Below are 25,488 nucleotides of genomic sequence, written 5' to 3'. Positions count from 1 at the left end.
AGGGTACAAAAATGGAGCCGCCAGGCCTTCTTAAACTTAGGTCTGGAACCATCCTAGCATCATCTCCACTGTATTCTTCTGGTTAAAGCATGTCACTAGGCCAGACTGAAAGGGAGGGACCTACAGAGAGTATGAACACTAGGATTTATGGCTCATTGAGCCTCTAATGAAACTGAGTACCCCAGCAGTTAAGTCTGTGTGCTCCTGCAGCCACATGCTGTGGACTGGGCTGTGGGAGCTCCCTAGCTCCTGCTTTCATGATTGTAGGAGATAATAGCTACCCTTTAAGGGTGCTTTGGCAGTGCTGTTTTGAGAGATAAGGACACCAGTCATATTGGATTAGGGCCCATTCTCATTACCTCACTTTAAAAATTTTATTTATTTATTTATTTTTGGCTGCGTTGGGCCTTCATTGCTGCACGCAAGCTATCTCTAGTTGCGGCAAGCAGGGGCTAACCGTTACAGTTTGCGGGCTTCACCTTGCAATGGCTTCTCTTGTTGTGGAGTACAGGCTCTAGGCACGCAGGCTTCAGTAGTTGTGGCACGCAGGCTCAGTAGTTGTGGCTTGCGACTCTAGAGCACAGGCTCAGTAGTTGTGGCTCGTGGGCTAAGTTGCTCCACGGCATGTGGGATCTTCCCAGACCAGGGACCAAACCCGTGTCCCCTGCATTGGCAGGCAGATTCTTAACCACTGCACCACCAGGGAATTCCCTACCTGATTTTGACTTGATTACCTTGGTAAAGACTGTCTTCCCAGTCAGTCACATTCTGAGATACAGGGGTAGGGGTTAGGACACCAAAATATATTTTGGGGGGGACACAATTCAATTTATAACATGGAGTAACACTTTTCAGGGGAGAAGTTTGATGAGTTTCACAGATCTACCCCAGAGGGCTTACTCAAATAAAGTTCATTTCAATTTTTTTCTATTTTTCCTAAGATCTATTTGGAATTTATTTTACAGTAATATATCAGAAAAGGATCTAAATTTTATATATTTTAAGCAATAACTGTGGTTTAATAAAAAGTATTTGGTCTTTGTCATTAATGCCTGGTGTAGGAGAGGGAAAAAAACACACCTGTTTTTCCTCTACCCTCTTATGTTCAGTGTATGGGGCCCTGCAAATTAGACTGATAAAGACAGAGTAACAGGGAAAAAGTTTTATTATTAAGTATGCATATGGAGGCCTTCATAGAAAAGTGAAGACCCAAAGAAGTGGATAGGCCTGAGAGCTTATATACCTTTTTAACAAAGAACAATAAGTTGTGGAGATGCAGTGTGACAAAAGAAAAAGTTTTAGGCTAGGGGTGATAGGTTGTGGGAAAGTGACTAGGATATATATATGGGCAAAACTAATGGAAGATAAGACCCATCTTGGTGTCAACTTTCCATCTTCTTCATGGTCATAAAACTGCCCTGGGGGGACTTCCCTGGTGGTGCAATGGTTAAAAATCCATCTGCCAACGCAGGGGACACGGGTTTGAGCCCTGGTCCGGGAAGATCCCACATGCCGTGGAGCAACTAAGCCCGAGCGCCACAACTACTGGGCCTGTGCTCTAGAGTCGCAAGCCACAACTACTGAGCCTGCGTGCCACAACTACTGAAGCCCGCGTGCCTAGAGCCTGTGCTCCACAACAAGAGAAGCCACCACAAGGAGAAGCCAGCAAACCGCAATGAAGAGTAGGCCCTGCTTGCCGCAACTAGAGAAAGCCCGCGCAGAACAATGAAGACCCAACACAGACAAAAAATTAATTAATTAATTAATTTAAAAAACCTGCCCTGGGAGAGGGGATTTATGAAAGTCTTTATTTCTCAGAAATTCCTGCTTTTAGTCAGATAAGAGTAGCTCTGAGAAGGCTTCTTTCTGCATCTGTTGATTCTCATTTGCCTCCAGTTCAAAATAATCCTTATGCCAAAGTGGTGTATTTTGCCCCTTCATTGCCACAGAGGTCCTAAAAATTTCTAAAAGACCATATTCCTTGGAATATCTCAGTGATAAAAGTGTTTTTGGTATGCTGGTGAGATGGCTCTTGGCTGAGGGGTCTCTAGGTAGCTTCAGGAGGGGGCCTGGTCTCCAAAAAGACCAAGCAGTGATTAGAGTGTTGGGACTGTCAGCCCCACCTTCTGGCCTCTTGGGAATGGGAGAGGGACTGGAGATTGAGTTCAATCACCAATGGCCAGTGATTGACTCAATCATGTCTAGGTAATGGAACCTTCATAAAACCCCTGAATTGTTGAGCTTCTGAGTTGGTGAACATACGGAGGTGCTGGGAGGGTGGCATGCCCAGAGAGGGCATGGAAGCTCTGCATCTCTTCCCCCATGCTTCGCCCTATCTATGCGTCTTTCCCCTTTGGCCCTTCCTGGGTTGTATTCTTTAGAATAAGCCAGTAATAGTAACTGAAGTGCTTTCCTGAATTTTGTGAGTTCTTCTAGCAAATTATTGAACCTGAGAGGCATGGATCATGTGAACTCCTGAATTTGTAGTTGGCTGGGCAGCAGTGGGGGAAGACTGGGCACCCCATTTGCAGCCAGCATCTGAGGTCTTAACCTGAGGGGTCCGGGCTAACTCTGGAGGGTTAGTGTCAGAATTGAATTGAGTTGCTAGACACCTAGCTGGTGTTGGAGAATCAGAGAATTAGTGTGGAAAAACTATTTGATGTCAGGGGAGGAAAAAACTTTCACCCCCCCCAATAATACTTTGAATAATTTCACTATTCTTGATTGCTTTTTTTTTTTTGCGGCACGCGGGCCTCTCACTGTTGTGGCCTCTTCCGTTGCGGAGCACAGGCTCCAGACGCACAGGCTCAGCGGCCATGGCTCACGGGCCCAGCCGCTCCGCGGCATGTGGGATCTTCCCAGACCGGGGCATGAACCCGTGTCCCCTGCATCGGCAGGCGGACTCTCAACCACTGCGCCACCAGGGGAGCCCTCTTGGTTGCTTTATAACAACATATTTGTCAGATATTATTTTATATGAAATTTTAATGTTTATCTTTTTAAATCTTTTTTTAAATAAATTTCTTTATTTATATTTTTATTTTTGGCCACACTGGGTCTTCATTGCTGCACGTGGGCTTTCTCTAGTTGCGGCGAGCGGAGGCTACTCTTTGCTGTGGTTCTCATTGCACACGCTTCTCATTGCGGTGGCTTCTCTTGTTGCGGAGCACAGGCTTTAGGTGCACGGGCTTCAGCAGTTGTGGCTCACGGGCTCTAGAGCGCAGGCTCAGTAGTTGCGGTGCACGGGCTTAGTTGCTCTGCAGCATGTGGGATCTTCCTGACCAGGGCTTGAACCCGTGTCCCCCGCCTTGGCAGGCGGAGCCTTAACCACTGCACAGCCAGGGAAGTCCATTTTATCATCTTTTTAATCTTCCTTCAGAACCACATGATTAGAGTTACCTTATATTTTAATATATTGGCTTTAGACCCATCTTATTTACTCTTCGGTAGAAAAAAAAAATCTTTGCTTCTCTCATCTTATTTCTTCAGAAGACCTTTAGAATAATTGGATAAAATTCTTTAAAAAATAATCTCATTGGGATTTTGATTGAATTTGCATTAAAACCACAATGGAATTTGGATAGAATTAATATCAGCACAACATTCAGACTAGCTATCCAGGAAAATAATTACTCTCAGGTATTCAAGCATGCTTTAAAAGATATATTTGGGCCTTAGGGGTACAGAATTGGATTACTTATAGCCGCTAGTCCTTGGCACACACTACAGTTATGTGGGCACAGTTATTAAACTATTATCTTTTGGTTTCAAATTCACTCCCTTGTGAATCTGGGACTCTGGGACTCTGCAAACTGCACTTCTTCTTTGCCGACTGGCTGTGTTCGACTCTGCCAATAGGGGGCACCAAAGGGACTGTAGAAGCCTGGAGGAAGCAGTGGGACTGGGCTCTTCCGGTTTGCTCTCTGCTTATTTCCTGTCAGTTTCTTGTTCTCATCAGCATCACCCAGCACAGCTTCTTTACCCCAGCTGAGGCAGTTCCTTCCTGTAGCAGCTGCTAAATCTAGTTTGCAGTTTTTCCAAATCTTGCACGCCCTCACAGATGCCAGCACCATTTCAGGGTGCTTCCAAGGAAGGTCCTCGTCCCTGGTGGTCCTCTGAGGTCAGATACACCTGCACCATCTGAACAATCCCCTCCTCCTCATGGTCTGAGTTTCATCTTCAGTGAGCCTCTCATCCAAGTGTTTAGTTTTCATAATTCTAACCTATATCCTTTGTTTTTCCTGCACCAGGGGTGTTAGCTGCTTCCCGTAGTTACTACGACCATGATAGCATAGGGCTCTCTTTTTGCCTTTTCAGTTACCTGGTTACCAACACTTCATACCTAAGTAACATTTCTTTATATGAAATCGTCTCTGTGAAAATAACTGGTGTGATTTCTGTCTCCTGATTATATCTTTTTTTAAAATAAATGTATTTATTTATGGCTGCGTTGGGTCTTTGTTGTGGTGTGCAGGCTTCTCATTGCTGTGGCTTCTCTTGTCGCAAAGCAAGGGTTCTAGGTGCACAGGCTCAGTAGTTGTGGCACACAGGCTTAGTTGCTCCACGGCATGTGGGATCTTCCCGGACCAGGGATTGAACCCCTGTACCCTGCATTGGCAGGCGGATTCTTAGCCACTGCGCCACCAGGGAAGCCCTCCTGAATATATTTTGGCTGACATCAATACTGGCAAGAAGCAGATTGTCAAAAGATGGGGTTTGGAGGTGGTTTAGTTATTTTTTAGGATTTGAACGTAGTGATGAGCTCCTTGCCAAAAAATGGGATGCTAGTAATCCATACTCTGCAGTGGCATCATGGTGAATCATATGTTAGCATCCATGTTGACTGTGATGAGGTTCCAACTGAAATAAGTGACTTGGGAGATCAAGTAGCTACTGCAGTTAACCTTTAGGGCACTAAAAATGGCCACAAGGATAGTGATATTCAGTTGAGTCTTTCACCATGCTTACCTTTTTTTAATTTTAATTTTTAAAATTTTCTATGTTTTGGCTGTGCCGTGTGGCTTGCAGGATCTTAGTTCCATGACCAGGGATCTAACCTGTTACCCCTGCAGTGGAAGCATGGAGTCTTAACCACTGGACCGCCAGGGAAGTCCCTCAGTTGAGTCTTGACTGCTGTGGTTCTTGGTGCAAAGAGTGATCTCAGGAAACAGATCCCCAAAACGGGATTCTGGGATTAGGTATTCATCTGCTTGAACTTCAGTGAAATGATATCTGTGTAGGGGGAAAACGGGATTACAGTTATCCCTAGAATACACTGTCTCTAGGAGGAATATAAAATGTGTTGTAATTCTGGTTCTTTTACCCATTAACTACGTATCCTTGTGTAAATCATTTATCCTCTCTGGACCTAGTTCCTCCTCTGTAGCTTCCTCAGTTCAGGCTGCTATAACAAAATTCCAGAGACTGGGTAGTTTAAACAATTTATTTCTCACAGTTCGGGAGGCTGGGAAATCCCAGGGCAAAGTGCTGGCAGATTTAGTGCCTGGTGAAAAGCTTGCTTCCTTGTTTTCAGATGGCTGCCTTCTTGCTGTATCCTCACATGGTAGGGAGAGAGGTTGTCTCTTCTTAAAAAGGCACTAATCCCATCATGAGGCTCCACCCTCATGACCTCATCTGATTACCTCCCAACGGCCCCATCTCTAAATACCACCACATTGGGGATTAGGGCTTGAACATATGAATTTTGAGGGACACATAGAGTCCATAGCACTATATAAAATGAGAATAATTATTCATCCTCTGAGAGATTTTAGATCCCCCAGTTCCCATTGTCTTGTTGGTACAAACAGAACCACATTAATAAATCTCGTATCTGCTATCTTCAAATCTATAAATCAATTGGAGAGAAGTAACATCTTTATAATGACATCTTATAAACCATGAATATGGTATAACTCCCCATTTGTTAAGGTCTTTAACTTCTCGCAATAATATTTTAAAGTTTGATGTAGAGATCATAACTTATCTTTTGTTGGATTCCTAGACATTTTTTAGTTTTATGCTACTTAGAAATAGCACCTTTGAAAGTTCTTCGTTTTCTAAACTTTCATCACTGGCATACAGAGATAATTTTTTTATGTCACCTTTTATTCAGCTTCCTTGCTAAACTCACTGATTTTTAGTAATTTATAGATTCAGTTGGATTCTCTATGATTATATGTAGTTATGCCATCTCAGAATAATGATAGTTTTCTTCCTTTCCTATCCTATAGTCTCTTTTCTTACCTTATTGCAATGGTGTTAGAAGAATAGGGGTTACCTTTGGGGCAGAAGGAAAGGGTAGTGATTGAGATTCAGGGAATGCTGGTCAGGTGTAGTTTCTAAATCTCGGTGGTGGTTACACAAACATGTCCATTTCATGATAATTCATTGAGCTGTTCACATATTTTTAAACGACTGGCTTTTTAAAAAAAATTATTTTTGGCTGCATTGGGTCTTTGTTGCTGCGCACAGTCTTCTCATTGCAGTGGCTTCTCTTGTTGCGGAGCACAGGCTCTAGGCCCGCAGGCTTCAGTAGTTGTGGCACACGGGCTCAGTAGTTGTGGCTTGTGGGCTCTAGAGCACAGGCTCAGTAGTTGTGGTGCACGGGCTTAGTTGCTCCACGGCATGTGGAATCTTCCCGGACCAGGGCTCGAACCCGTGTCCCCTGCATTGGCAGGCAGATTCTTAACCACTGCGCCACCAGGGAAGTCCAAGCTGTTCTTTTTTTTTTTTTTTTTTTTGCGGTACACGGGCCTCTCACTGTTGTGGCCTCTCCCGTTGCGGAGCACAGGCTCCGGACGCGCAGGCTCAGCGGCCATGTCTCATGGGCCCAGCCACTCCACGGCATGTGGGATCTTCCTGGACTGGGGCACGAACCCCTGTCCCCTGCATCGGCAGGTGGACTCTCAACCACTGCGCCACCAGGGAAGCCCTAAGCTGTTCCACTTTTAACTTGTGAACTTTTCTGTTTATATTTCAACTGTACATTTAAAAATAGTATTAGTGTGGTGGTTTAAAATATATACACAAATTGACATTCTCTTCAAAATATGTCTTCAAATTCTTTGACACACCCTGTGAGTATGATCTGGACTTAGTGACTCAGTTCTAGTGAGTATAAAAAGAGAAAATGATGGTATGCAACTTCAAAGACTAGGGTATTAAAGGCACCTTAGTTTCCTGCTTGTTCTTAGACTGCTTGCCCTGGGGGAAGTTAGCTGCAATGAGAAACTGAGGCCTCCAACCAAAAGCCATGTGAATGCGCCATCTTGGAAGTGTAACATCCAGCCCCAGGCAAGCCTTCAGGCGACAGCAGCCCCAGCTGACATCCTGACCAAAAACTCATGAGGACCCTGAGCCAGTACCATCCAGCTACGCCACTCCCAGATTCCTGACCCTCAGAAATGTAAGATAATATGTTATAAGCTGCTAAGTTTTTTGGAGGGGAGGGTACTTTTTTTACACAGTGGTAGACAGTATCATTATCTAGTAAAAGTCATCCTTAAAAATGTTGGCTTGACAGGCTCAAACTCCACCACAGAACCTTATTTCTACCCCCTGCCTCCTTTTCAAAGAACTGTACTGGACTTCCCTGGTGGTCCAGTGGTTAAGACTCTGAGCTCCCAATGCAGGGGGACTGGGTTCGATCCCTGGTCAGGGAACTAGATCCCGCATGCCGCAACGAAGATCCCACATGCCACAACTAAAAGATCCTGTGAGCAGCAACTAAGACCCAGTGCAGGGCCTCCCTGGTGGCGCAGTGGTTAAGAGTCCGCCTGCCGATGCAGGGGATACGGGTTCGTGCCCCGGTCTGGGAGGATCCCATGTGCCGCGGAGCGGCTGGGCCCGTGAGCCATGGCCGCTGGGCCTGCGCATCCGGAGCCTGTGCTCCGCAACGGGAGAGGCCACAACAGTGAGAGGCCCGCATACCGCAAAAAGAAAAAAAAAAGAAAAAAAAAAAAAAAAAAAAAAAAAGACCCAGTGCAGCCAAATAAAAAAAGTAAATAAATAAATAAATAAATATTTAAAAACAAAAAACCCCCCAAGAAACTAAAGAACTGTACCACCATCGACACCCTGTTGGCTGAGGATCGAGTCATGGTGAACACAGAGGCTGGTGCATGGTGTGTGTGCAATTTTACTGGCCCTCTTTTGGTGCCAAAAAGGAGATGGAATTCATGCCAGCATGAGGTGCCATTTATTGCTCAGGGGTTGGGCCCCCACGTTTTGGGGGAGTTCCACCACTTCCTCCCCCCATTGTCCCCATGGACCCCTCAAGTGGCAGGTTGCTGAGTTGATCGTGGAGGGAGCACATCTTCAAGTGTAGACAGTCCAGAGCAGCCACCTTCTCCCTGTAACGAGAGAGTGGGCAGTTAGTGCTCGGGAGGCCTGATGCCTCGGGGCTGGTGTGGAAGCCGGGGGTGACTCAAGCCCTTTCCCCAAGACCTCACCCTCCTCCCATGCCCTCAGCCTCCTTCCTCACTCCGGCTTCATCTTGTCCGTCAGCAGCATGTTCTTGGCCCGCAAGGCTTCGTCTTGGGCCAGCCAAAGGGTGGAGCTCAGGGCCTCTGCCCTGACATGTTTGGCCAAGGCCTGGCGCTCCAGCTCCTGGGGAGAGGAGTGTAGGTGCTGCTGGGCTTGGTGGACTGGGTGGAGGGGGATCTGGATCGTGGAGGGCAAAGGGCAGGGTCCCCTAGGGCCCGCATTCCTCCCCCAGAGTATCCCATCATGCCTTGAAGTTGAGGCTGACCCCAGCATCCCACAGTGCACTGGGCCTCCCAAGTCCCATTGTGCACTAGACTTGTGTCTGTCCCACTGTCTGTCCCCCATTGCACTGGCCTTCTTTGTCCCTGTAAACACTAAATCAGCATCTATCACATTGTCCCCTAATGCCCATGAACCATCATGCATTTGATGTCTGGGCCCCAGTATCCCATCACATGGTGATCATCTACATCCCATAATTCACATTATGGGATGTGACCCCCACGTCTTATCTATTAGGCCAGCCTCTCGGCCACAGTAATAGTCCTCAGTGCTCTGGTTCCCTATACCCCACAGTGTACCAGCCCCCATGTCCTGTCACGTCTTAGTCCTCTAGATCTGCCACATGACTGTCCGTTACTGCCTCATTTGTCTGTTTCACCCACTACAACTCATATCCCATCATACATTAGGCCAATATCCCATAATACACTAGATCTCTATGTTTCAGAATGTACACCAGCCTCAAGTTCCATCAGTTATTGGGCCTGAGTCTGTGTGCAATGCCTCATGAAGAGCTGTGGTTCCATTTCCCATAATGCATTAGCTTACTGTGACCTGCTATTTGCTGGGTCCCCTCTCTGATCTCAGTGATCCCATATAATGCATTGCCTCTCTTAAGGCTCCTAGAAAATCAGGCTTATATTCCATGAAGCTATAGACTGGTGTTTGTCTCCTCTGTCCCACAGTGCACCAGATCCATGTCCCATCATGCTTTGGGCCCATATCCATTACCCAAGCTTCCATAATGATTGACCTATGACTCACTAAACACCAAACAGCTCCCCTCTCACCCCATCCCGATGTATTAGAGCCAAGTGTCCCCCCAACACCTGCTGGCCACAGCTCATCCTTCCCATCCTGCCACACACCAGAAGTATCCTTGTGCCTGGGGCTCCCCCGCCCTGCCCTGACCAAAAAGTGGGGCATAGTGGCCCATGGTCCTTGGTACCAGAATCTTCTTGTGTAGCCTCTGGCAGCTGGGGCAGGCAGGAGCCAGGCCCCTCTGCTTCACCTCGTCCACTAGCGGGGTCAGCGCTCGCTCCAGCAGCTGCTGCAAGAACTCCGTGGACAACTGCTGTCCCTGGCTGGGGGAGGGGTAGTCACCAGGTGAAAGAGGTCTCAGACCAACTCCATTCCCAGGATATACCATGCCCGTCTGCCCAGCCTCCACCCAGGTCCCATTTCCACTATGCACCCAGGCAACCTTCCCACCATGCACTGGGCCCAAACTGCAGTTCATCTGGTATGCTCTGGTTTCCACAGCGTGGGGAGTTCTCACAGTGCCTGGGGATTTCTACCACACGGTCCTCGGTTCATCAAAAACTCACATTTCCCACAATGCACTAGTTAAAACCGATCCCATGTTGTATTGGAAGTGCCCTGCACTCTTCCTAATACAGATCAAGCATGGTATCTATCAGCTTCCAACACCCCAAGGTCTCATTTCCCTACGATGCACTGAGAAAACCTGCCCCCCCACCCAGTACCACTGCCCAGCCTTCCCGCAATGCACTGGAAATCCAAGATGCTCGAAACATATCAAGTCTTTCTTGCGTTCCACAAGATACTGACTTCACCTTGTGGGGAGGGAAGAAATGTGACTCCCATAATGCCACGAGACTGGCCCATCCTACAATACATGGGGATGCCCTGTCTCCCACAATGAATTTCCCTCTCCACTCTTGCTAAAGTCTCATCTCCTTCAATGCTTGGTCCTCAATACGATGCAGAATGCACCTGGAGCCAGGCGCTGCCCCCTTACCTGGCACAGCGGGCACAGGAGCCTTGGGGGGCCCGATCCAGGTTCATAGAGAGGTCAGACCCTCTAGGAGGGCTCTGAAAGTGCTGCGCAAGCTCCTCCAGAATCGGTTTCACTGGGCCCAGCTCCTCCAGTTCGTTCCTCAGTGAAGCCACAGACACTGCTGACCGCTCCACCCTGCGGTGTGAGAGTAAACAGTGCAGTGAGGTCGCCTCTCCAACAGTATACAGGCATCCTCCGATTTTTGAAAGTTCGCTTTACCCCACTTCATTTTTACAAAAGGCCTACATTAGTACCTGTTTTCACTAACCAAAAGAAGTCCGAAGAGGATTTTCCCTTTTATGAAAAAAAGCGCAAAGCATTTGTTTTGTAGCAAGCTGTTACAGAAGCAGGACACACTCCAGGCAGCGAGAGTGGCGCCACCAAGCCCCTTCTCTGAGAACTACACTCAGTATCTCAGCACCAAGCCACCATAGCTTTGAACTGTGTTGTGTATGGGCACCTGTGCTTTATCTCAATTTATTTTGTGCATCTGTTAGCAAGATGTATTCTAAGGTAATTGCTTCTTCGCTTTATGCTATTTTGGCTTACCGAAGGTTTCACAGGAACTGCTCTACTTTTGGATGGCAGGGAAACCTGTAGTCCCAGCAAGGCGCCACCCAAAATTAGCCCAGTACCTCTGTCTCCACCCAGTTTTCAATACCCCGCTCTGCCTTGCCCCCTCTGCTCTGATTGGTACCTCCTTTTGCGTTTTATTGTCGGGAATGTACCTCCCTGTTCTCTAATTGTTTTCCCCTGTTCCTACTTGGCTCCGCCCCTTGTCTTTTTAAGGTGTGGAACTCACCTCTTCTCTAAGTGGCTCCGCCCCTCAGTCCTTCTTAGGTATAACACGCCCCTCCCTACTCTCTAACTGGGGCTTCCACCTGTCAGTATATGCGCTCCACCCGATTGGCTCCAGCTGATTGGCCCACCCCTTTCCCTCAAGGCTCCGCCCTCCCACGTCCCCGCCCCGTGCGCTAGTCTGGGCCCTTACATGGTGCACAGCTCCTCCGTCCGGCCCCGCAGCTCTTGCAGGCCCCGCGTGGCCTGAGCCTGCTCGCGCTGCGCCCGCTCCCACTGGCCCAGGAAGCTGTCAAGCCTGCCGCCGAGGCCCCCGAGCAGCCGTAGGGCCTCCTGCACGGCCCCCTCCTCCTGATGCCACCGGGCGGTCAGTGAGGACACCTCCCTCCTGTAGGGGTAGAGGTAAGGAACGCGTCAGGGCTAGGTTTGGACACGCCCCGTCCGCCGCGCCCCGCCAAGACCACACCCGTGGCTCCGGACCCACCCTGTCCCCGAATTCTCCTGGCCTGTTCACTTACTGGGATCCTCTCATGTCCTCCAGAACCCTGCCTCTATCCCCTTATCAGGTATCCTGGCCTTCTCTCGACCTGCCTCCCAGCCCCACATCAGCTCCTCCAGACACTGTCTCCTCAAGATACCGCTCGCGCCAACCCTGTCCCCCGGAGTTGGAGCCTCCAAAGACCTGCCACGTCCCCAAACCCGCCCACTCATTTTCACCAGACGCGGACCTCCCTGCCACCGGCCCTATATTCAAAACTCGGTTCTTCGAAGTCCTGCCCTTCCGGGTCACCGCCCCCAGAACGCTCCTCTTCGAGGCTCCACCCCCTGGGCCCATCCAAGGATCCCACTCACCTCAGCTCTTCAAGGGCGGCAGTGACCTTCTGCAACTCCTGCTCGCTCACGGTGGGGCCCTCCCCTGCCCGGGGCCCCATTCCCCAGCCGCCTAGGGCCAGGCCTCGCCGTCGCGGGGGTTCGTCGGGGCTCCCTGGCGGGCTGGAGCAGCCTGGGGGCTGGGTGGCGAGGCCCAGGCCGTGGTGGGAGAGGCCAGCCTCCAGCTTCTGCTCCAGCCCCTGCAGCTCAGCCTCCTGCCTCCTGCGCGTCTCATCCTGCATCTGGAGGTAGCACAGCTTCTCCTGGGCGGGGAAAGAGGGCAGGGTTACTGCGTCCGGCCCCTTGCCTCCCACCACTACCACCGCCTCCACCACCAAATCCGCCCAGTGAATTCCTGAGGCTGGAAAGTGAATGGATGTGGACACGGGATATCCGGAAGTCCCACCTGCAGTCTTAATGGACTCCCGCTTGCTGTTACTAGGGAGGAATGCCCCATTCGAAGCCCAGCTGGAGTCCAACTCACCTTGGACTGAATGCCTGCCTCTGTGTCTCCATCTATCCCTCCACCCTCACTCTAATCCTCGAGGGCATCCAATTCCAGTCCCTCCTGTTTAGGAAGAACAGCTGAAGCTTTTCCAACATTTTGGTGGGAAATGAGTGGGTATGTGGGCAGGACAGGCACTCCCACTCCAAGTCCGATACGAATCCCTCTCTCCGGGACTTGAATATGACTGTTCATGGAAAAGTATGACCATGAACAGGAAGGGGAAGTGTGGTGGTGGTGGTGGCAGGGCGGGAAGTCCCACCTGAAGTCTACCTCAAGTACCTCGGTTACTTGAGCACCTTCCTCAAACCCTTAGACCCCTCCCCCTTACCTCCAGCAGGGCAGAGTTCTGCTTCAGGACGTTGGTTTTTATTTCAGCATCTTCCACCGACCGGGTCACCTTCCGGCAGTTCTCCTGAGTCAGGACACCAGGGCGGGGGCCCTGCCTTCCCATTCCAGTTCCGCCTCCCAACCCTTACCCTCGCTATTTTCCGTATAGCCTCCACCCCCCGCGTTTAAGGCACGCCCCCTCCTTCCGCAAGGTCTGCCTTCTGCTTATTGGTCTGCCCTTCCCCGGCTTGGTTCCCTTGGCTGAAGAAATGGTTCTTCCTCGGACCTCTCCCATGCTCCTTTTCCACTTCACCTCACCTCTCTCCTGTCCACCACTCCATTCCTCCCCACTTCCTCTCACCCTCTTCCTACTTCCGCTTCCTACTCCCGCCCCGCTCCTGCCCCACAGCGGCTCACCTTGAGTTGACGACAGTACCCTTCTAGTTCTTCCGCCTCTTGCCGCCTTCTCTCTAGATTCTCACTCAGCACAGAACACTCAGTCTGTAGCATGGAAGGGAGGAGGGGTTAGCCAGGGCCTCAAGGAGACACCCCGTGGCGGGGAGAGGCGGGAAGCTTCCTTTCCCTTCTGAGCCTCAGTCTCCCCAGCTGGGCTATGGGTGCATTGAGTTGGAGGATAGCTCTAAGAGGGCAACGTGACCCTGGAGGAAGAGGAGATGTTGCGGGAGGGGGCGGGTGGTCCTCACGACCTGCAGCGTCTGCACGTGCTGGTTAACCCGGGTGGTCTTTTCCTTCAAGCTGGTGATGGAATCTTTGGCGTGGACCAGTCCACTGTTAACCCAACTCTGGGGAAGAACGGGAGACAGGTGGGTCAGTGGGTACGTGGGAGCAAACCCCAACCACAAGAGAAAGTCTAGAACTAGCTTTACACCTTGATTCTGCCCTGGAATAGCTGTGGAATTTGGGGCCAGGGCTGCACCTCTTTGATTCTTGCTATAAAACCAGGGGGCAGCCTCGTTTTCTGCTTAGCGGATGGCAAGAAAAATAAGTAGGATCCAGGAGGGAGTGGGGAGTGGGAAGCTCAGACATGAGGGAGAAGGAGGATGGTCTTAAACTGAGATAAATGCCTTTGGGGTCCACAGACATAAATAAGATAAACTGTTAAAACACATGCCTTGTCTTTCTCTCCAGGCAGTGGAGAATTCTAAAGATAACCCACTTTCCAGATATAAACACTCACTATGCCCCAAGCCAAGCCCTTACCCACGTTTTCCTTTTTATTCCTCACAACCACACCTCTTGAGGTTATTTGCCCCATTTTGCAAGCGAGGCAAATGAGGCCCAGAGAGGGGATGTCCCTTGTACTCCCGGGTACACGAGACAGGAGGTGGCCTTGTCAGAATTTATGCTCAGAGCCTTTGTTTCAAACCATGATGCCATATGGCCTCTGTTCATTGCTACCTTATGTCACCATAAAATGCTCTGTGACTCCTGTCAAACGAACTGGCTCAGGAGGGATGCATGTGATAGGATCTCCACTCTCCCATTTCCACATTTATAGAAGAGTTAGCCTGGTTCTTCACTGCTCAGCCAAAGACTACAATTCCCAGCTGCCCTTACAGCCAGGTGTGGCCATGTGACTAAGTTCTGGCCAATGGAATATGAGTGGAAATAACGTAGGCAATTTCCAAGTCATGCCTTTAATAAAGGAAAGTAGGGAGCATACCTCCCTTTCTCTCTCCCTACAATGTTGGTAGCTAAAGCCAGAGCAGCCATCTTGGACCATGAGATGGAGGACACAATATAAAAGAAGACTGGGGCTTCCCTGGTGGTGCAGTGGTTGAGAGTCCGCCTGCCGATGCAGGGGACGTGGGTTCGTGCCCCAGTCTGGGAGGATCCCACATGCCGTGGAGCGGCTGGGTTCGTGAGCCATGGCCGCTGAGCCTGTGCATCTGGAGCCTGTGCTCTGCAATGGGAGAGGCCACGGCAGTGAGAGGCCCACATACCGCAAAAAAAAAAAAAAAAAAAAAAAAAAAGACTGAATCCTCAACCCTGTGAAGCCGCCATACTCAATTCCAACCACTTATGTATACTTTTATACATGTAACCAAGAGAACATTTTCCATCTTGTTTAAACTATGCTACTTTGTACCTTTTTGTTACAGCAGCCAAACTTGTGACTTAATAGCTGAGCCCCCAGAACACTGGAGCCTCTAACCTACTGCATTTGAAGAGACCTGCTATACTTGAGACATTTATGTGAGCAACAAACTATCCTGCTTCAAGCAGCTATTTTGGTTTCTTTCACAGCTGCTGAACTAATACACAAAGAAAAGAGAGAACAAGCTTCCTCCATTGTAAAATGAGAACAACTTCACATTTCTTGCGTAACTGCTCTGGAGAACAAGTGTGATAAGAAATATTGTATTAAGGTGACATCAGCAAAATGGTAGGGTCAGGAACCCCCAAATTCCACCCCTCCAAACTGGCCAAAACTATGAGTCAAGTCATTGAGGAGATTATAACAATCATAAATATATATGCACCTAATAGACTTTCAAAACACATGAATCAAAAACTGATAGAGGGCTTCCCTGGCAGCGCAGTGGTTGAGAGTCTGCCTGCCGATGCAGGGGACACAGGTTCGTGCCCCGGTCTGGGAAGATCCCACATGCCATGGAGCGACTGGACCCGTGGGCCATGGCTGCTGAGCCTGCATGTCCGGAGCCTGTGCTCCGCAATGGGAGAGGCCACAACAGTGAGAGGCCCACGTACCGCAAAAAAAAAAAAAAAAAAAAACTGATAGAATTGGGAATTCTCTGGCAGTCCAGTGGTTAGGACTCCGTGCTTTCACTGCCGAGGGCCCAGTTTCAATCCCTGGTCAGGGAGCTAAGATCTGCAAGCCCCACAGTGTGGCCAAAAAGAAAAAAAAGACACTGACAGAATTGAAGGGAGAAATTGACAACTTAACAGTAATGGTTGGAGACTACAATACCTCAATTTCAAGAATGGATTGAACAACTAGAGAGTAGATCACCAAGGAGATAGGACTTGGACGACACTATAAACCAACCAGACCTAACAGGCACCTACAGAACATTCCACCCAACAAAAGAATACACATTCGGGCCTCCCTGGTGGCGCAAGTGGTTGGGAGTCCGCCTGCCGATGCAGGGGATACGGGTTCGTGCCCCGGTCTGGGAGGATCCCATATGCCGCGGAGCGGCTGGGCCTGTGAGCCGTGGCCGCTGGGCCTGCGCGTCCGGAGCCTGCGCGTCCGGAGCCTGTGCTCCGCAACGGGGGAGGCCACAGCAGTGAGAGGCCCGCATACCGCAAAAAAAAAAAAATAAAAATAAAAATAAAAGAATACACATTCTTCTCAAGTGAAATTAAACATTGTTCATATGGTCGAGGACAGACCATATATTAAGTGACAAAACAAGTCTCAATAAATTTAAAAGGATTTGAAAACAAAGTATGTTTTCTGACCTCAATGACCTCAGTAGAATGAAATCAGGAATCAATAGCAGAAAGAAATTTGAGAAACTCACAAATATATGGAAATTAAACAACACACTCATAAACAGCCAATGGGTAGAAGAAGAAATCACAAGAGAAATTATACTTAGGAATGAGGGAAAATGAAAACACAACATACCAAAACTTGTGGGATGCAGCAGAGGCAATACTTTGAGGGAAATTTAGAGCTGTAAACACCTACATCAAAAAAGAACTTAAGGGGCCTCCTTGGTGGCACAGTGGTTGAGAGTCTGCCGATGCAGGGGACATGGGTTCATGCCCTGGTCCAGGAAGATCCCACATGCCGCGGAGCGGCTGGGCCCATGAGCCATGGCCGCTGAGCCTGTGCGTCTGGAGCCTGTGCTCCGCAACGGGAGAGGCCACAGCAGTGAGAGGCCTGTGTACTGCAAAAAAAACCAAAAACCAAAACAAAAACTTAAAATCAGTAACCTAATCTTCCACCTTAAGAAACTAGAAAAAGAAGAGACAGCCCAAAGGTAGCAGAATGAAGGAAATAATAAAGATTAGAGTGGAAAAAAAATGAAATAGAGAATAGAAAAACAGTAGAGAAAAATCAACAAAACCAGAAGTTGGTTTTTTGAAAAGGTCAACAAAATTGACAACTTTTAAGCTAGACTGACCATGAAAAAGAGGAAGAAGATTCAAATTACTAAAATCAGGAAGGAAAGAGGGAACATTACTACTAATCTTACGGAAAGAGAAAAGATGACAAGGGAACACTATGAAGAATTGTATGTCATCAAACTTGATAACCTAGATGAAATGGACAAATTCCTAGCAAAACACTAACTCAAGAAGAGCTAGGACATCTGGATAGACCTGTAATAGTAAAGAGGTTGAGTTAGTAATTTTAAAACTTCCAACAAAAAAAGCCTAGGGCTTCCCTGGTGGCACAGTGGTTGAGAGTCCGCCTGCCGATGCAGGGGACACGGGTTCGTGCCCCGGTCCGGGAAGATCCCACATGCCGTGGAGCGGCTGGGCCCGTGAGCCATGTCTGCTGAGCCTGCACGTCCGGAGCCTGTGCTCCGCAACAGGAGAGGTCACAACAGTGAGAGGCCCGCGTACAGCAAAAAAAAAAAAAGCCTAGATGGCTTCACTTGTGAATTCTACCTATCACTTAAAAAGGAGTTGCTGCCAATTCATCTCAAACCCTTCACCAAAAAACAAACAAACAGAAAACAAACACAACAAACAAAACAGAAGAGGAGGGAACTAACTCATTCTATGAGGCCAATGTTACCCTGATACCAAAACCAAAGAGATCACCAGATAATAAAACTACAGATCAATATTCCTTCGGAAAGCATCCACAAAAATTTTAACAAAATACTAGCAAACCAAGTCCAGCAGCATATAAAAAGGATTATACACCATGCCAAGTAGGATTTATCCCAGGAATGCAAAATTGGTTCACCGTGAAAACCCATGTAACATTCCGTATTAGTAAAATATAGGGGGAAAAAATACAATCATGTCAATGAATACAGAAATAGCATTTGACAAAATCCAATGCCCTTTCATGATAAAAACACTCAACAAACTAGAAGCACAAGGGAACTTCCTCATCCTGGTGAAGGGCACCTACAAAAAAGAAAAAAATTAAAAACCAATAAAACCCACACAAAACCATGGTGGTTTAAAATGTGCCCACAATTTTTTTGAGGCTCTTTTAAAATGTAGAGCCTTATTCCCATCACTTGAGTGTCAGCTGGACTTAGTGACTCATACCTAGTAAATAAGGCAGAAGTGATGGTATGTGACTTAAGAAATGAGTTCATAAGAGGAACCATATCTTTCTTCTTGCTCACTCTTACTCTGGAGAATGATAGTTGCCATGTTCTAAGCAGCTACCTATGGAGAGGCCCGTGTGGCAAGGAACTGAGGCCTCCAACCAAGAGCCGTGTGAGTGTGTCATCCTGGAAGCCCAACCTCCAGCTCCAGTCAAGCCTTCAGATGACTGCAGCCCCTGTCAAAATCTTGACTACAGGGCCTCCCTGGTGGCGCAGTGGTTGAGAGTCCGCCTGCCGATGCAGGGGATACGGGTTCGTGCCCCGATCTGGGAGGATCCCATGTGCCGCGGGGCGGCTGGGCCCGTGAGCCGTGGCCGCTGGGCCTGCGCGTCCGGAGCCTGTGCTCCGCAACGGGAGAGGCCACAACAGTGAGAGGCCCGCATACCGCAAAAAGGAAAAAAAAAAAAAAAAAAAAAAAAAAAAAAATCTTGACTACACCCTCATGAGAGACCCTAAGCCAGAACCACCCAATTAAGCCACTCCAGGTTTGTTGTTTTAAGGTCAGGAATCATTTGTTTCACAACAATAGCTGTGATATTTTAAAACTGAAGACCCAACGGTCTTGGATTTCCCATAGGTAGCTGTTCTGGGACACTAGGGGAGCAGGTTCTAGAGTCAACTCAGTTCTTCCACTTACTAGCTGTATGACCTCAGGGAGGGGACTTCACCTCTCTAAGCCTCTGTTTCCCTACCTGTAAAATGGGGAGGGACTAATAACTACCTTCACAGGGCTGCTGTTGGGAGGAACACAGGCTAATCCAGAAAGGCCCTTGGTCAATACTTGGGAAAAGAGAAAGTGCATCTGGGGTCACTGGAGGTGAGTTTTAGCTTCACTGAGATCGGATTTGGGGAATGGTGACAGCAGAGGCTGCTAGCCTTGGCTAAAAAAGCGCATGGCGTGGTGGTGGTGGGGAGCCAAACCTGGGGAGAAACCTCTCCTTGGCCATCCACATGCCATGCAACTGGGCAATCCAATTCCCCACTCCGAGCCTGCCTCGGTTTCCCTTCTTGTCAAATGGGAATGAGGATACCTTGCTCAGATGGTGGTGAGGAAAGGTCAAGAAGATTATAGGATCCATAAGCCAAGCGCAGTGATTAGTGTCAGCATTGTTTTTAAGACAACACGACAGGACCTACCAGGAAAGGGCTTAGCACCAAGACCCTACAGCAGCCTCAGGGAAATCTGTAGACAGCAGGACAAGTTCCAAGCAGGGCAAGTTCCAAGCAGGACAAGTTCCAAGCAGGACAAGTTCCAAGCAGGACAAGTTCCAAGCAGGGCTCAAACGACCTGCTCTGGCCGTTTCCGCATGGAGGCACTGACCTTCCCCCAAAGTGGTACTACCTCCTCAGTTGCATCCTTTGGCCTCATAACGATGTCAGAGCTTAAGACAGGAGCCAGGGAATTCCCTGGTGGTCCCGTGGTTAGGACTCCATGCTCTCACTGCCAGGGGCCTGGGTTCGATTCCTGGTCGGGGAACTAAAATCCCACAAACTGCACAGTGCGGCCAAAAAAAAAAAAAAAAAAAAGCCAGGAGCCACAGCTGTCTGCCTCACCATTCTTCTGCTGACCCTCCATCCAGTCTGGGAATTATCACTCTCTCACCCAGGGTCTCCATTGCTCCCGGGTTCTCTTCCTTTCCTCTCTAGTTCTCTGTCCCACCTCTCTCTCTGGTGTCCATTCCTTCCTTCTCTGGGTCTCTGGCCCCCTCTGTCTCTGGTTTTCTGTCTCTGTCCCCCTCCCCAGGTCCCCGTCCTCCTCTCTCTGGGTCTCTGACCTCCTTTCTCTCTGTGTTTCCGCCCCCTCCTCTCTGCCCATCTCCAGCTTTCTCTCTTGATGTAGCTCAGATGCTGTGTGCCAGCCTGTGTTCTTCCTGTCCACCTCCTCACGGTTCCTGCCCATACCCTAAGGTGTTGACTGACAGTACTTTTTCTAGTTTATGGAGAAGCCCCATCGAGGCTGATGCTCCCCTGCAGCCCCACAGTGAGCCGCAGCTGCATCAGACCTTGATCTTGGCCTCCCGGGGCTCTTTCTCAGGCATCACAATCCTCTGGAGGATGTGACTCAGAAATAGCTCTGGTAGGAGGCGGACCTCTGCAAGTGCTGCCTGAGCGATGCTGGAAGGAAGAGAAGGGGAGGAAAGTGTTCTGGTGGGAGGGAATGCCTCCCAGGCCACCCATCCCACATGGACTCTCTCTCTCTGCCTGCTGGCTTCTCTCCACCTGGTCCTCTTACCCTGGACCCTCGCCCGGTCTCTTCTCCGGCCTGCCTGCCTCCAGTCTCTCCCCTCCAAACGTCTCCCACCCTGGGCCAGAGGCATCTTCTAGGGAAAGAAAGCCTCACACTCGCTAAGCTTCTGGTCCTGACCCTGCTTCTTACAAGCTCTCTAACCTTGCAGGGGATCACTCCACCTCTCTCTACCTCACTTATTTTTGTTTTCATCTTCCTTGCAGAACCTCTAAGAGAGGAAAACGAGACCCCCCTCCCCACCATAGGGATGTCGCACAGTGCCTGGAACATAGTAGATGCTCAGTAAATGGGTATGGAGCCCAAATGCCGAGTTGCTCCTCTCCCCTGCCCAGGAACCCTCAGCGGCTCCCCATTGTCCTCAAGAGAATGGAGAATGCCCATATTTCTGAGCCTCTGTGTCCTGTGCCCACCCCCTGCCAGCCTCACTTCTCCCACACACCACAATCTAGCCACAAGGACATGTTCCCCAGGCTCTTTCCAACTCCTGCCCTTTTGCATATGCTGTTCCAGCTAGGTGGAATACCCTTCCCTGTATTCTGCCTTCCTTATCTTCAAGATCCAGCTTGTGTGCTGCCTTTTCCAGAAAGCCTTCCTTGACCATGGTCGGCTGGGCCAAGGCCTTCTTCTTCAGGGCTCCCACAGTGACCTCTACTGCCCCTAGCAATGCAGGTGCTGATTCCTAAGCCCGGCTCCACTACTTAGAAGCCGTATGACTTTGGGTATGCTAATTAACCTTCTAGGGCCTCAATATCTTCATCTGTGAAGTGAGGATAAAAATAATGACTAATGGGCCTCCCTGGTGGCGCAAGTGGTTAAGAGTCCGCCTGCCGATGCAGGGGATACGGGTTCGTGCCCCGGTCTGGGAGGATCCCATATGCCGCGGAGCGGCTGGGCCCGTGAGCCATGGCCGCTGGGCCTGCGCATCCGGAGCCTGTGCTCCGCAACGGGAGAGGCCACAACAGTGAGAGGCCCACATACCGCAAAAAGAAAAAAAAAATAATAATAATAATAATGACTAACTATTCCGTGCGTACAACTGACTATTGTGCTAAACATTTTACATGAATTTCATTTCATTTCATTGTCATGACAACCTCATGAGATGGGTGCAATTCTCTCCAGAACTCTGTTTTGGGTGCTGCTATATTTCCTCTTCCTAGAGCAGTGCCTGGCACATTGTAGGTGTTTAAGAAATATTTCTTGAAAGAATAAACACATGCATCTCCATTTTACAGATGAGGACACTGAGGCTCCTGGAACACAGAAAGTGCTCAGTATATGCTAGTGAATCTTTTTTTTTTTTTGACCATGCTGTGTGGCATGCGGGATCTTAGTTCCCCGAGCTGGGATTGAAGCCATGCCCCCTGCAGTGGAAGCTTGGAATCCTAACCACTGGACCGCCAGGGAATTCCCGCTAGTGAATCTTATTAGTATCATTATGGCCGTGATTATTGTTAGTGTAATTCTCAGTGTCCATGTCAAGCCAAGTTCAGGGTCTGACCCAGGAGAAGCCTGGCAGGGGGTGGAGGTTGGTGGGAGAGTTAAAGGACCAAGCCGTAGCATTCTATGCTCTAGTCAGGAATTCTCTAAATTCTCTTAGATCTTGCTCACCTCCCAGTTTTGCCCCACAGTCTGAGGTGGTCCACTCAGAGAACTCCTGCTCATCCGTCAAAGCCCAGTTCCAACACTGCCTCCTCCAGAAGTTTTCCCTGATACCCCTAGCCTGGTTTGAGGGGCCCTTTTCTGGGATCCCCAGTGTACCTCCATTATGGAATTTGTCACCCCAGTCTGTATCTGTCACTCCCACCAGACTGGGGGCTTTCCTGGGGCAGGGACCTGGCCTGATTCCTATCTGTGACTCCAGCTTCACCCAGGACATTTGGAAGTGACTGAATGAACAAAAGACCAACACACAGGCAGCCGGCAGCATTCCCCCTGGATGGAGCAGATTCATGGCTGACTGTAGGGCCTCAAAGGGTGACAAGAACCTTCTCATTCCAAATCAAGAAGACACCCCCCCAAACCCATCCTCAGTATTTGCCTACCACCAGGGTGAGAACCCAGCCTGGCCGAGGGCCCTCTCACCAGTATTTCCATGATGTCTGTGTCATCTGGAGCCCGGGGTGGGATGAGCACGGGCAATGCCAGCAGGCCGCTGTCTTCCACGGTTGAGTCTGTCCCCGAGGAGTCGGTGGGCTCCATGGCGGCCAGGTTGAGCAGGGACACATTGGTGCAGGCTGAGGACCGTTTGAGGTTCAGGCACCAGTGCATTGGCTCATAGGACATCCGAGGCGCCACCCTGGGGAGGAGAAACAGGCAGGAGGGTCAAGATGCCACCCCAGCAGGGTATGGCCCCTCCTGCCTCCCTCTCTGCACATTCCCTACTCTCTCTGACTTCAACCTCGCCACCTGCTTGCTTCTTTCTCCCCCATCCCTGCTGCCTGTTTTCCTCCCTTTCCACCAGCACCCACAGTGGGACTTGTGCTCTCTCAGAGGCAAGGGCTGGGCGCTGGGACCGCCCCCGACAGGGTGCGACAAACCCACCCGTGGAAGGACACGGCCTTCTTTCTCTTCGCGATCCCTTTGAATGGACTGGTCACACCCCCAGGAGCCTCGGAGACCAGCTGGGAGCGACTCTCGACCCCCACGGGGGGGTCCCCGGCCTCATGGACCTCTTTGGACTGCCAGATCGTTTTCACCACCACGCTCGCCATGGCCTGTGGAGGGCCCGGCTCCCAGGGGCTCCTTCCTCTGAGGCTCTCCACCTACACTGACCACTGACGCTCAAGTCCCCTGTCCCCACAAGCCTGCCTCATAAAGGACCCAACCACTGGGCCCCAGTAAGCGGGGGGGCACAGGGGTGGGGAAACGTGACTTGGCACGTTCCCCCGGGGGGGGGGGGGTCAGTGAACTCTTGTTCAGGATTCTAGTTCTACCCTGATCTGTCCCTCCCCTTCAGAAACAGTGAAATTCATTCTAGTCCAGAACTTTTTAGTGGACGGACGCACTGGTTCTTGGGAGGGGTCCAAATTACCTTTCCCTGAAACTCACTGTGGGGTCACCCAGCCCCCCCATTCAGACTTGCTTCATCATGTAATACATTGGATTTGTCACTTTCCCAGGATCTGGGGGACGATGAGGTTTGATACCAGCGCTGGAGGATCTTACATTCTATGGGGGGTTGGAAGGGGACAGGCAGGCAATAGAAACAAACCAAAAATACCAGATGTCCGAACGTGATATAAAGGGAATCAAAACTGGGTGATGGCCATGTGGACATTTGTCAAAGCTTGTCGATTTGTGCACCTGGGATTTGAGCCTTTTATTGTGTGTGAATTCTGCCTATTAAAGAATCTAAACAAGCACTGAACTATAGTTCATGATGTGCATGTTGAATATTTGGAGTTGTATTAGACCCCGGGACTGCTGTAACAAAGTCCTGCAGACTGAGCGTCTTAAACCGTAGATAGGGCTTCCTTGGTGGCGCAGTGGTTGAGAGTCCGCCTGCCGATGCAGGGGATACGGGTTTGTGCCCCGGTCTGGGAGGATCCCACGTGCCACGGAGCGGCTGGGCCCGTGGGCCACATGGCCGCTGAGCCTGCGCATCTGGAGCCTGTGCTCCGCAACGGGAGAGGCCACAACAATGAGAGACCCACGTACCGCAAAAAATTAATAAATAAATAAACCATAGATCGTTATTGTCTGGAAGTTCTGGAGGCCAGAAGTCCAAGGTCAAGGTGTCAGCAGGATTGGTTCCTTCTGAGGCTGTGAGGGAGAATCTGTGCCTCTCCCCTAGTATCCGGTATCCTTAGGTGTTCCTTGGTTTGTAGATGGCCATCTTCTCCGTGTCTTCACACTATCTTCTCTGTGGAACTGTTTATCTCTGTGTCCAAATTTCCCCCCTTTTAAGAAACTGGACATGTTGGATTAGGGCCCACCCAAATGACCATGTCTTGATCATCTGCAAAGACCCTATTTCCAAATAAGGCCAAATTCACAGCTACTGCGGGTTAGGACTTGAGCATCTTTTGCAGGACGTAATTCAACCTGTAACAGGGTTGATGAGTACTGATATCTGCAACTTTGTTTTATTGTTTTTTAATTGTTTTTTTATTGAATAAATTTGACTTTTTTGTTGTTGTTGTTTTGTTTTTTGCCATGCTGCACAGCTTGTGGGATCTTAGTTCCCTGACCAGGGATCGAACCTGGGCCAAGTCCTAATCACTGGACTGCCAGGGAATTCCCAGACATATAGTGTTTATAAATTTAAAGTGTGTCTTACTTTGATACATTTATATATTATAATATGATTGCCATTGTAGCTATACTATCACATCATTATTGTACAATATTGTTATCTATATTCACTATACTGTGTATTAGATCTCTATGGCTTATTTATTATTTGTTGCAAATTTGTACCCTTAAACAACATCAATCTTATCTCCCACACCCTATCTGCTGGTAACCACCATTTTAATCTTTTTTTTACAGGTTAGACTTTTTAAGATTCCACATATAAGTGAAATCATACAGTACTTGTCTTTCTCTGTCTGGTTTATCTAGCTTAGCATAATGTGCTCAGGGTCTGTCCACGTGGCTGAAAACGGCAGAATATCCTCTTTTCTCACGGCCAGATAATATTCCATTGTGTGTATATACCACCTGGTTGTTTCCATATCTTGGCTATTGTGAATAGTGCTATTTGCAACTTACTTTGAATGCATTAAAAATACATGATGGGGCCTCCCTGGTGGCGCAGTGGTTGAGAGTCCGCCTGCCGATGCAGGGGATGCGGGTTCGTGCCCCGGTCTGGGAGGATCCCATATGCCGCTGAGCGGCTGGGCCCGTGAGCCATGGCCGCTGGGCCTGCGCGTCC

The 25,488-nt window shown here is 49.4% G+C and overlaps 1 protein-coding gene and 1 long non-coding RNA gene across 3 annotated transcripts; one reads left to right on the top strand and one right to left on the bottom strand.

Annotated features, from left to right (window-relative positions):
* Nucleotides 1-8,200: 8,200 nt before the first annotated feature.
* Nucleotides 8,201-23,323, bottom strand: TSKS (testis specific serine kinase substrate). Its single transcript, XM_060085106.1, has 11 exons — nt 23,154-23,323; nt 22,695-22,908; nt 13,781-13,876; nt 13,491-13,574; nt 13,075-13,158; nt 12,221-12,501; nt 11,562-11,756; nt 10,532-10,705; nt 9,719-9,854; nt 8,486-8,610; nt 8,201-8,354 (listed from the first exon to the last, which is right to left on the bottom strand). Exons 1-11 carry the CDS (start codon nt 23,321-23,323, stop codon nt 8,201-8,203), a joined length of 1,713 nt encoding a protein of 570 aa, XP_059941089.1.
* Nucleotides 11,557-17,200, top strand: LOC132480721 (uncharacterized). Of its 2 annotated transcripts, XR_009530675.1 has the most exons (3): nt 11,557-11,770; nt 13,830-13,897; nt 15,197-17,200. It is a non-coding gene; the product is annotated as an uncharacterized LOC132480721 (long non-coding RNA). The 2 variants fall into 2 exon arrangements; XR_009530674.1 differs by lacking the exon at nt 13,830-13,897.
* Nucleotides 23,324-25,488: the final 2,165 nt, after the last annotated feature.

This window comes from Mesoplodon densirostris, chromosome 19 (assembly GCF_025265405.1).
Source record: "Mesoplodon densirostris isolate mMesDen1 chromosome 19, mMesDen1 primary haplotype, whole genome shotgun sequence".
In the NCBI taxonomy this organism is placed as follows: domain Eukaryota; kingdom Metazoa; phylum Chordata; class Mammalia; order Artiodactyla; family Ziphiidae; genus Mesoplodon; species Mesoplodon densirostris.
This window is presented reverse-complemented; position numbering and strand designations above follow the sequence as displayed.